The following is a 13,214-nucleotide window of genomic DNA, read 5'->3' on the forward strand; positions in this document are numbered from 1 at the left end:
ACTGCATGAGATTGAAACTAAACCTTAGCTTGGGAAACATAAACAGGCAAGGGCCGAAAAGAAGTACTCCATAATGTAGTTAGCATATTACTTATAAAAAAAATGCACTTAGATATAGCAGTGACAGCAGAGACATGTCATGCATGATATTCATACAAAACTTAAAGAGTACATGAGAAGTTGGCGGCTCTTAAGCCATTTTATCTTTCCTAATCAAGGGGTTAGTTATATTTCTAATACTTTATAAAATGATTTATGAGAGGGATAAAACAGAAAACCTCATGAGATTTAGTGTTTGCCAACTAAATTCATGTAACACTATTGTGTGGCAAAGAGTCTCTATGTGAGTATGGATATGGTCAACTTTTAGTTAAAACTTACTTTTTACAAGACCTATGCCCAAGAACCCTAAGTTGCAGCCAAGAAGGGTGGAACATTAACTTCACACTTAAGTGTGATTGCATCTATTTGAAAACCTTTGGCCAAGGTGGTGCTCGTACCAAGAGCGTTAGTCAGTTCAATAGTCCAGATATACACCCCAGTTAGAGGTCATACTAATTAGGGGTATCCTATAGTGTATGACCAACTAGGGAGTTGTGTAGGATTATACACTAGTCTAAGATGGCATGAGTTCAACATTTCATTACCTCCCTATGAAGGGTCGGGCCAATCCAGTTGGATATGGCACGAGGGACTAGTAAGTCCGTGTAATGTCCCTTGTTGAGACACTTAAATTATGCTTATAATTTATGGGATTCAAACGACCAATATGGCAAGACTAGATATAAATTATACTATATGTCTTATTTTAGAATAGCTTATATATTGAATTGGTTGGTCCTAATCTCGATTGTCAAACATTTATATGTCTTGGTTATGGATGCTCGATAGTTTGGCCTTCGGCCTGCCCACGAACTTCTTTAAATCTGCAGATAAAGGACGAGTACCAATTCCACCATGCTCCCCCTTGAATTGATTTCAATTATATTCTTATATGTTGTAATTGGAATGACCAGTCATGTCCATTCACCAAGGTCTACGGCCTTCCTCATAATAATCGCACCTCCTCAAGATGATTATGCTTATCGATTGGAGTTCCTAATAAGCACCAAATAAGTGGTTTTGTTGTCTGTAGTTGAATGTCACTTTATATCTTATAATTAATCTTAATAGTCAGTGCTTGCTAAATAGTTTCGTGTCTTCCCACACTCGCTGCTCAGACCATTATTAATTATATCATAGTCAATCATTGTATTCTCATTTCTATTAATAATAAGTTTAAATCTTTAATTTTAACTTATTTAATCATTCTTCTCATCACTATTGATTCATGCCTTAGCCGAGTATGATCATGTGTAATTCAACTACGACACTGCTGGGTATACCACTTCCATGTTATGCTCAGTATTTACGATTATTAATTTCCCATTGCTTTGGCTATCGATTTTCATATGTGCTACCATTATTGTTAACACAGAAGTATATAGTGACTATTGTTCCTCGCTAATCCCTCATACATCGATTACCTTCAATATCGTTCCATATCCACTGACTTAGTCTAGTGCCTGCTATGTCATTCTTCTTCATCGCGATGTGTGGATGATTCCCCTTTTCCAGCGGTATCAATTCCCTTGGCAATTATATTATTCTTGGGAAGCATCGATAATAATCGGTGGATAAGTATGATGATTGTTTGGTCACATTACTTATATTTTATTTATTAGTTCTCCTTCATTTAGTTGCCTTAGTGAATATTGTATTTTATTATTATTTATTTATTAATTATAAATATATATATATATATATATTATTATATATATTATTATATATATATATGTATGTATGTATGTATATGTATATGTATATATGTATGTATGTATGTATATGTATATGTATATATGTATATATATATATATATATATATATGTATATTTATTTATAAATAGTTTAATTTTAATTTTATCATTATTTATCATTAAATCGTATTTCAAAGTGGGGACATTACAGTCCGCGGTTGGGCAGAAAAGCGCCCTAATGATATTTTCCCTCATGGGTAAAGTTATGAAAGTTCAGAATATTGGCATCTGGAAAATTTATCTTCTAAACCTCTCTATTCATTTAATTTGAAATGTAAAGTTTTTAATGTATCTACTATTATTGCTCGTAGCTTATCTCTGTTCAATTCAAGATTTCAGTTTTAAGTTCAAGTTTCCCTTCGGTTATTTAGTGATTAAAAAAAAATCTGCAAGTGTTTCCTTTCTTTCTACTTCAAGTTGAAAAAGTTGTAATTTAATTTGCGTAGTTCAAATGCTCATTAAAAATTTTAATAGGAAATCTTACAAGAATTGCAATTAACCATATCAACTTTTAACAATTAATTAGCATAGCTTGGTTATGAAATAAAAAGCCATTCCTTCAAGACCAAGACAAAAAAGAACAAAAGAAGGTTTTAAGGTCTGACATATCAAAGGCCATGCTCAAACCATTTTTCTCAATGATAATATGTGTTGGCAGGGGATGGTGTAATGCATTTAGGCAACAATGGTCCATGGGGCCATTTTTTAGGACAGCATTCCATGTGGGTTATTTTGGGATAGTAGGGGATGGCAAGTGTGTGTGTCGATGCATGTCTATTTATACATATAGTTATCTATACATCTGTCTACCTATACACATCGCTGCATGTGTGTGTGCTTGTGCACCTCTCTCTCTCTCTCTCTCTCTCTCTCTCTCTCTCTCTCTCTCTCTTTATACACACACACACACATGCATGCATGCATGTACACATACATATAAATTCAATTTTTTGATAGTTTAGCTATAAATGACATCAAAATTTATGTCTAGACATGGTCTCACTGCAGTTAACTAGGTTCATGTTGTTATCAGTGATTTTTTTGGCTTGGCCTAAGTCTCCAAGACTTTACTAAATATACATGTATGTATATTTATTTATAAATAGTTTAATTTTAATTTTATCATTAAATCGCATTTCAAAGTGGGGACATTACAGTCCGTGGTTGGGAAGAAAAGCACCCTAATGATATTTTCCCTCATGGGTAGAGTTATGAAAGTTCAGAATATTGGCATCTGGAAAATGTATCTTCTAAACCTCTCTATTCATTTAATTTGAAATGTAAAGTTTTCAATGTATCTACTATTATTGCTCATAGCATATCTCTGTTCAATTCAAGATTTCAGTTTTAAGTTCAAGTTTCCCTTCAGTTATTTAGTGATTAAAAAAAAATCTGCAAGTGTTTCCTTTCTTTCTACTTCAAGTTGAAAAAGTTGTAATTTAATTTGCGTAGTTCAAATGCTCATTAAAACTTTTAATAGGAAATCTTACAAGGATTGCAATTAACCATATCAACTTTTAACAATTAATTAGCATAGCTTGGTTATGAAATAAAAAGCCATTCCTTCAAGACCTAGACAAAAAAGAACAAAAGAAGGTTTTAAGGTCTGACATATCAAAGGCCATGGTCAAACCATTTTTCTCAATGATAATATGTGTTGGCAGGGGATGGTGTAATGCATTTAGGCAACAATGGTCCACGGGGCCATTTTTTAGGACAGCATTCCATGTGGGTTATTTTGGGATAGTAGGGGATGGCAAGTGTGTGTGTCTGTGGATGCATGTCTATTTATACATATAGTTATCTATACATCTGTCTACCTATACACATCGCTGCATGTGTGTGTGCTTGTGCACCTCTCTCTCTCTCTCTCTCTCTCTCTCTCTCTCTCTCTCTTTATACACACACACACACACACATGCATGCATGTACACATACATATAAATTCAATTTTTTGATAGTTTAGCTATAAATGACATCAAAATTTATGTCTAGACATGGTCTCATTGCAGTTAACTAGGTTCATGTTGTTATCAGTGATTTTTTTGGCTTGGCCTAAGTCTCCAAGACTTTACTAAGGTTGACAAAAATGAAATTGGATATGAAATATTATTTGTATCAATTGTTCCATATGATCAGCCCTTGTATTTTGGCTTTGGGAAATGGAATTGGAAGATTAGAATAGAAATAGGCACAAACAAGTTGGTAAAAACAAGAGGTGTTGGGACGAGTGTAGGCTATCAGCTTCTTATTGATGAGGAGTATTGCAACAGATGGATTAAGAGTGAGTCTTAAAGGAGGAAGAATGAGTTGCTTCATAGAGAAAACATTATTAAGCCCAATGTATTCACCATAACTCCTACCAGGGTGAAGTTGGGATTAACATTAGCATGCATTGCCAGAGGAAAAACATTGCTTTACCCTGGAAAAAAGGCATGAATTTAAAATTAGCATCAAGGGAAAACTCACCTTAAATCACATGTTAGTATATTATTCTTAGATATAGGGTATAATTGGGATTTCAAGAGGGGTATCGCTCATGACCTTTTTTAATTTTTGTTTCTAAAACTTGTAATTTCTTTGTATTAAAAAAAAAGTGAGGATGTCTAGTTGTCTCAGGGATAACATCTTTTTGACACATCCCAAATTTTGGAGAAGGGATGGCCAGGGGTTCCCTTGCCACTCCTCTGTCCTGTGGACACTGGTGGGGCAAAGAAATGGACACAAGGTAGATGGGTGGGAATGCGTTCCCATGTATCATAGATGATATTTAGATTGTCCGCATATACAACAACAATAACAATAATGTGACCATCAACCTCCGTCACATATAGATGAATATCTGTTACTCCCAAAAAAGGCCACTATATCTGAAATAAGCATTGAGTTTATTATACCGTGCATATGGAGCATGTTTTAGTTTAGTTCATATCATGCTTTTGCTAGTTTCTAAACAATATGTTCCTTGCTTGGTAGATTGAAAGTGAAACCATCAAGCTGGGACATATGAACTTCTTCCTGCATGTGACATTTTAAGTTCTAAAAATGAACTTTGACATCAATTTGATGAACATCCCATCCAAAGCGGGATACCAAACAGTAAATAGTGAGATTGTTATCAGTTTTGTTAACATGCAAATATCTAATTATTGTCTATCTGAATCTTTTGAGCATGGCCTTCTGCTACCATTCTGGCATTCTAATTTATTAGCTGAGCTATCAATGTTCTATTTCACTTTATAAACCCGCCTGCAACCTATAGATTATTTAAGAGATGTTAATGTTATTGAGCTCACCAAGCGTTCCAAGTCCAAGCAGGCCAAAACATGGCCTGCCATCTTGCTTTCTCCAAACTCTGCATGTCTGGGCAAGTCGGGGGCATTTTTTTATATCATGTTTTTTTGTTAAAAAATCTAAATACTACACTTTTCTAAAATTATGGAGTCTGAACCTGAGCCAAAAATCAGCCTGCCAAGTGTATGCCAAGTCCAAGTCTTGTGGCACTGCCAGGTGGAATCTCAACAAAGTTTCAAGTTTTAATTTTCATAAGAGCTTCATACTACAAAATTTAAGACTATCACCATGTACTGTTCCCAAGCGCATAAGCAACTCCCAGTTGAACTCAGACTCTGTGCCTCGCATGTCTATTTGTACTTTACTTTGATCATAAAGTTTGGATTTTCCCCATTGATTTTCAATTAAATCGGTTTAGTGTCTTGGTGACTAGTTATTTTTTTCAGATCATATGGTTAGGTGGAATCTCAACAAAGTTTCAAGTTTTAATTTTCATAAGAGCTTCATACTACAAAATTTAAGACTATCACCATGTACTGTTCCCAAGTGCTTAAGCAACTCCCAGTTGAACTCAGACTCTGTGCCTCGCATGTCTATTTGTCCCTTACTTTGATCATAAAGTTTGGATTTTCCCCATTGTTTTTAATTTTTTAATTAAATCGGTTTAGTGTCTTAGTGACTAGTTGTTTTTTTCAGATCATAGGGTTCCTTGTACTTTTCTATCACGACAAGTACTTTGAGGTCCAACTGAACCTCTTTGGTCCTTTTTCTTGCACTAATGATAATGTTTTCCATTCATTCTTCTCTGGGAAAAAAAGCATATTCAATTCTTTGAGAAGGTAATATTAAAATTGAAACTAAATATCAAACTCAATATTTAGTGCATAAGATGCTCTCAATTTTTTATTTGGCAGATGTCTAGTTTTCATTTTCAGTTTTATCCTTGTGGGAAACAAGTTGTACTGTTCGGTTTATTAAGTGGATCCCAAGTCCAAGTCATGTTATAACAATTTACACCATCCATTCATATTGTAAGATAAAGCTTAATAATTAATATTTATTTGCACAATTATTTCAGTTCCCTTAACTGCATGTTGGTTATATGTGTCTGGATCTTATGCATTCCTTAACAGCTTTTCTGATGTCAGATTCTGAAGACTTTTCAGAGAAAACATATTTTGCTTTTTTTGTAACCATATTAAATACCACTGAGGAAACAGATCAAAGAAATTTTAGAGAAATTTTCTCCAAATTTTGATCAGGTAACTCCTTGTATGTATCTGAGTATATCACTTCTTCAAAATACATGTAACAGTAGCAAGAAACTTAAATAAATCGTATAGAAATGAAAAGCTTGAAATAATGGATAAACACTTTATAATGCAAAATCTGTGAAAGAGATCCCTTAAAACCTCAGCAGCTGCAAATTATGTACACGAGGAGAAACAAAGCATGTGGAATTGCTTGAATTAAAAATCGCAACAAATCATTTTCAACATTAAACAAGATAAGAGTGTATTTTCTACTGGCCAGATGGGTATACCGTATAAACAAAGGGCAATGTGTACTCGATAAGATGGACACATAAAAGCCACAGTGATGCATAAATTTGGATAATACACGCAAGAGCTTTATTTTCTACTTTGATGCCAAAAACTGAACTAAGAGTTTCAAACCATTACCTGATTTGTGAACAAAAACCAGGGTTCCTCTCATTTCGCAGGACACCAGCTGACAAAAATGAAAATAATTTTGAAAATTTATTATCACCCATATCTTTAATAACAATACCTGCTTACTGTCAGGACTCCAGCTGGCAGCATAAATGCTTCCTGTATGGCCACCATCTTTAGACAACTCTCCAATCTTTTCACCTGTCTTGCCATCAAAAAGCACCCCTTTTCTGTCTGAACCAACAGAAATAAACTTGCTCCCGTCGGGAGAAAATCTTACACAATTCACAAAGTTTGAATGCTCTCTGCAGTCGAAAACAAGAAATTTCACATATCATAATCACATATAGAATATATAAAACTAAAACAACTGTAAATAGAAGTATCCTGAAACAGTAATTGAGATGCCTATCTTAATTCTTGATGTCCATTAAATTTGTAGACCCAAAGAATTTTGTATAACAGTACAACATTTTCAAAGATTAACCATAATAACCATGTTCCAGACTTAGTGATCTGGTTCATTAGTGGAAATATGGTTTCCAGTAACTAGATTAAAAAGGCATGACCTCAAGAAAACATGTTGAATAAGTTCCACCTAATGAAATTAGCTTAAAAATACAAGACCTCATTTTCTTTCTCATCCGGATGTCAACATGTGGCACACGTCCCTTAAGTTGGTTATATTGGTTCATATGGATAACTTGTGAAATTAATTATATTAGGTAATGAGTAGGCCTTCATTAGGATTACCCCTCTATTGTGTTATTAGGAAGTCAATATAAAGGAGATGACTATTACTGTAGCATGATATTGTAATTGGGATCTCTTGGAAATATAACATGGAGTTGCTTCTTCCATGAGGAGTATTGTATGGTGTTACCCTACCTTGAGGGATCTTTGCCCACAAACATCTCGTGTTGTGTGAGACCTATCTTCTGCATTATATTATTTCTAATGTGTGGATCTTATCAAGTGGTATCAGAGCATTGATTTGGGCAAAAGTGGACAAAACCCTAGTTTTTTAAGTTTCACCTATAATTGGCAGACAGGTGCAATGTTTCTGTGATTTTTTAACTCAAGTGTGAGAATCAGACAAGGAAGCTACAGTCCAAAAATCAGGTTTTTATTATCAATTTTGTTATTGCAATTTTATTATTTTGCATAAATTCACTTTTCTAGGCCACAAACCAAGGAAATTTTCTGATATTTTTACATTTGATATCTAAATTAGACATTTAGTAGATAATATAAAACTCATTCAGATGAAGCATTAACTAAAAAGAATTTGCCATTATGTAGATTCCCTTTCCAACAGTTAACACTATCCAGAACAATCAGTTGGAAAACAGCTATGATGGTTAAACTTGGAATCTCTTACTTATTTCACCATTTCACCTTATCTATGGACGGTGAAATACACATTAATCATGAAGTGTCCAAGAAAGTGATCAGTAAATTTGGCATTCAGAACTGATTAAATAACTACGATACTCAAGTTTGTGTTATGCTTCTCCACAGTACATAGTGTCTTCCGATATGGAAGTCTAATTACAAATGCTTGCTTGGGTATAAAGGGGAAGCTCTGTTTTATCAGGATTGTAACTTTATTAAAAGATTGATATAGTATCAGGCATTTATGAAATTTAAAAAGTTATAAGACATTATAATTTATACATAATTCTTGAATATGTTAGTTATTAATTTCTGCATCATTATTAAGAAATTAAAGGGGCGGTTCAGATGAAAATAAGGTTGGTTCTCCCAAAAGAAGAGTATCATGATATTTTTTCCCAAGTATTTGAGCTATGACTGACTCTGGAAGTAATTTCTGTACCTTCATAAGTTCTGAATTCTATGGAATAAGTAAACAATTTGAAGGAGCTCCATATTTAGGCATATACTTGCACGCCATTGCTAACTAGCAATAAGGAATTGTTGAATGTAGTTAGTTCATCAATATCCATTGGTATTGACTTAAACCTGGTTGGGGCCCATGCTTCAACAACAACATTATTGTCTGTATGGAGTGAGGATAGCTTGCAGATATGGGAAAATCTGCAGATTAAAATGCTGAATAGAACTTTAAGGAAGACCAAAGGTTTCTCATCAATTTTAAAAGGACTTTAAGGAAGCCAAACATCTATTTGTTGGCCATGCATAGATGTTTGATATCACATACTATTTCATGTGTGACAATTAAACCAAATGAACAAGAATATTCCAAGCTTTCAAACAATCTATGCTGAGAATTTTCCAGTTCTTAACCATTCATCACATTTAATTGTGAACTATATGTAAACTATAACGAGGTTGTGAAAAATAAGAGTTATTACTTTTATAAATTGCATCGGAAAAAGTACAGATCCATTCCACTTTAATATCATACAATCAAATGATGGTTCAGAATTCAAGTTATCATGTTAACTTCCCATGGACTCGTATGTTGATAACAATATGTACTTAAAGTAGTTGTACCCTCAACTACCCATCTGTCAAAGTCATTGATGTGGTGCAAGTTAATATAAGGATGCCAATAACTGTATGTTTTGTATTCAGATCAAAGCCAGCTAGAATTTAAAATTCAATATCCAGCACAATGAAAAAAGAAGCTACTTAATTCAGAGAAATATCAAAAATGTCATTAAAATTGTTTGCAAATGACTTTTCCAGGTAAACTTAAAAATAAACAGTTGCTTTACCAAAAAAATAGTATGAAACAAAAGGTACTCTAATTTTCCTTCTGCCATCAACGAGAAGAAGCTTGCCTGTGTGATGTCTTGAATCTAAAAGGTGGTCCTTCATAGAAGTTCACTAAGAAATCCTCTCCACAAGTGGCAATGCGGAATGGTCTTGTTGGCTTAAAGGAACAACTTAGAACACGCCTTGAATGTCCATCAAAATCACCAACATTTGTACCAGAGTCCCACCTGCAACACTAAAGCTGAAAGATATTATAATATGACATTCATCACATATTGAATTTTCGAACATTACAGTATATAACAAAGAGCAAAAGTATAACGCAATAACTCAGGCTTCAGAAAAGTTGAAAACATATATTGCCAAAATGACTATCATCCTCACTGAGTATTAGCATTGAATGAGTAACAGAAACACTACTAAGAAACTACCATTTACAAATTAGTAAAGTTTGAAGCCTAAGTCAACTGCATCAGAGTCTGGGACATAGCAAACAGTCCACAAGTGAGAGTTAAGATCAAATTGCAGCTCTGAGAAAATAAGGCAAAAACAAACTCCAAACCCAAAACATATAATTGATTGAAAATTTAACAGAGAATAATAAATTAAATCAGAGATGATGACCAACATCAATTATCAAATCCTCAATCGTCGTAGTCTTTGAATCATCATCACCAATAAAAATATCCATTCCCAGGCTGAAAATGAAGTCACAAATGATGAAACCTTCAAACATCAGTGAAACTAAGTTCCTGGAGGTATGGAATAGGTGTTAAGACAAGAAAACAACCCTCAAAATAACTTAAATGTAAATTGGAACTGAAATGATGAAAAAAAGGCAACGAAACAATTCCATGTTGACCTTCAAGTTCTTGTGGCTCAACTAGGCAGGGAATTGACTTGCAAGATTCTGCATCTCAAAAAAAAGCCACATAACTGTTTCAAGTCTGTCAAGCTATTCATCAAATTTCCATCACCAACAGTTTGCCAATCAATATTTTCTCACCAGCAAGCCCAAAACTAGGAGAAAATCAAATAAAATAGATGGCATTCAGCAACAGCTTGAAAATTTTGAAGCAGGAGATAAGAGAACAATTAGCCATATTGTATTAGGATTGGCTTGAAGTTCTAAGTGCAAAATAAAATTTATCCGAACTCTACAGCATGAAATATAACGAACGGCTACAGCAGGTTATGTCCTAGTAGCAAGGGACCCAGATGGATCATGAACAACGACATGACATTAACACAGCTGATTTCTAAACAATGATATTACTAACGATGCACTGCAGAAACAAAAAACACATAATAACAGCAAAGGCTGTTCAACGGCCCCCAGACTTGCAACCTTTGTTATCAGATAGACGTGGGTGCAAGTCTCAGGTGAATTTGGCAGAATAAAAACCCTCAGATGTTGCTTCGAGACATAATAGTGATCTAAGTTTGATGGTGTATTTCCTTTACATTCAAAGATCAGAATAAGTGTTACTATTTTCTTAGCAGATAAAAATTCTCTTAAAGGGGTAAAAGAAAAAACAAAAAAGAAAAAGAACTAACCATGGAATCTTTTTAAGGAGCAAAACTATTTTCGAAGCATAGAACATTCACAAGTCTCTATAAAATGGTTGGCAATCCTGTCAAAAAATGTGTATCGTTTGCATAGTCACCTAGAGACGCAGAGTTGACTAATAGTCCGTATTATAGTTATAATGTAAGTATGGACACCAGAAATTGTGGGGACAGCTTCTAAGAATTTACTAGCAATGGTTTGGTGATTCTAAGAAACTTTGTCTATGTAAATTTCATACGAAATCTTGGCAAAAGTTAAAACAGATTCGGAAAATTTTCCAATTGGAGAATTTAAAAAAGCCCAAAAAGAAGATGAAACTCAGCAAATATTTTTCTGATTTTTTACAAATTGGAGAATCAAAAACAGCCCAAAAAGAATTATGGAACTAACTCACATAAAAGCCCGAACAAGAGATTTGCCTTTGCTGTCTCCACACACCACAATCCTTTGTCCATCAGATGACCATTCAAGATCATCAATCCTTCCAGTCAGAGCCTTGCAATCCAACTTGAGACTATGGTCTCCATGTCTTCCCCAGACCCTTACTGTCCCTGATGTATCCCCCGATGCAATCCACTCACCATTGGGAGAAAAGCGAGCCACCGTTGCAGGATATGAATGCTCACCATACACAAATGTCTCCAGAGGATTATCCAAGCTTCTGATAATCACAGATCGCCCATTACAGTAGATGATTGAGTTGGTCTTTGCTTCTCCTGCTATCAGAATCCCTCGCCCTCTTTCAGTCAAGGGCACAGACACATAGCTCTCAATCAGCTTCGCCATTAAATCAATATAATGGCTAAAGATGTGAGAGATATCTAAGATTTATCTGGAGTTGGGTATTTGCTACTGAAATTGAGGGTAATTTGGAGTTGGATTTTTCTTTAGTGGGACAGATTTCTCCACTTGTGTTGTTTTGTTGGAGAGATTTCTCCGTCTGTTTATTAAGTGGGTAGATTTCTCTACTAGAATTGAGGGTAAATAAGAGCTCTGAGAGTTAGGTTTTACACTTTCGGGTGAATATGACTGCTAAATCGCAGAAAAAGCAAATCTAAGCAGCAGAAATTGGAAGGATGGTATGAGATCCGTAAGTGTCCTTATTGAAGTTGAAGAGCCTTTCGACAAAATAATATTCTGGATATGCATTTCCCTTTTTTCTATTTCATCAACCCGTAAAGAATCTGTCAGTGAGTAGACTGATCAGTGAATATTCTTCTTCGAACGTAACTTTTATTTTCATTTGATTTTCCACGAGGGCACTCTGTAACGGACAGAATTCTTTATGCCCCACCGTCGTTTCAGTTCCCGTAAAGTGTGTCCCGATGTGATTTTTTTTCGAGGGGAAGAGGTGGATATTTAAAGAGTCCGCGTAATTATTTGTTCCACAGGTAAAGGAGTTCAAATTCTTGGATGTGGAATAATTTTCTTTGTTAAAAAGTAGATAGATATGAGAAGAAAAACAATAATTAGGAAATTGGCATAGATATCTTTTTCACATAATAATTAGCATTTGTACGAAAAGAGGTGTAATGGTTAAATTAGGAAAAAAAAAAAAATTTAATATAAAGTATTTGATATGTCAAAATCTATGTAATATAGTTGTTATTCTTAAGAAATCGATATACATATTATAAATTTGATTTGATGTTGTGTAAAGTTTTTCAATATATTAAATGTTCTATAAATTTGAAAAAAAATAGCAATACTAATGATATTTTATGAAAATAAAATTATGACTTTTAGTGTGTATGATAAAATCTAAAATTCAATTGATGATGAAGAATGGTGTTGCATGTAAAAGCAACAACTACATGCAGCTTTTTTTTAGTGGTGAATTTTTGCCAATTGGCAACGGGGATTTTGAAATTGGTGAATATGACAAATCGAGGGTCTATTTCTCATTCGCCTAATTTTTATGTGTTTTGGGCCATAAGCAAGGTAATTTGCCATCGTCTTTTAGGACCAGTCGTACCTATTGAATTTTTCCACCAACAACTTCAAAAGGTTCCAATGTACGTGCACTCATTTATTCGCCAATACCAACTAAGCAGTTCGATACCACAATCGTTTAGGAGGACCCATTTTGCCAATCATGGTGTAAGTTAATGGTAGTTA

General features: G+C 34.2%; 1 protein-coding gene across 1 annotated transcript in view; it reads right to left on the reverse strand.

The window, feature by feature from the left end:
• LOC131035186 (actin-interacting protein 1-2) overlaps positions 1 to 12,420 on the reverse strand; it is a 32,893-nt gene extending 20,473 nt beyond the window's left edge. The window contains exons 1-3 of the mRNA XM_057966834.2: positions 11,491 to 12,420; positions 9,592 to 9,753; positions 6,942 to 7,128 (exon numbers count right to left, since the gene is read on the reverse strand). Coding sequence (XP_057822817.2) covers positions 6,942 to 7,128; positions 9,592 to 9,753; positions 11,491 to 11,882 — 741 coding nt within the window. The 5' untranslated portion in view covers positions 11,883 to 12,420. The remainder of the gene's footprint in view (positions 1 to 6,941; positions 7,129 to 9,591; positions 9,754 to 11,490) is intronic.
• Positions 12,421 to 13,214: the final 794 nt, after the last annotated feature.

The sequence above is a fragment of the Cryptomeria japonica genome, chromosome 2 (assembly GCF_030272615.1).
Source record: "Cryptomeria japonica chromosome 2, Sugi_1.0, whole genome shotgun sequence".
Lineage (NCBI taxonomy): Eukaryota > Viridiplantae > Streptophyta > Pinopsida > Cupressales > Cupressaceae > Cryptomeria > Cryptomeria japonica.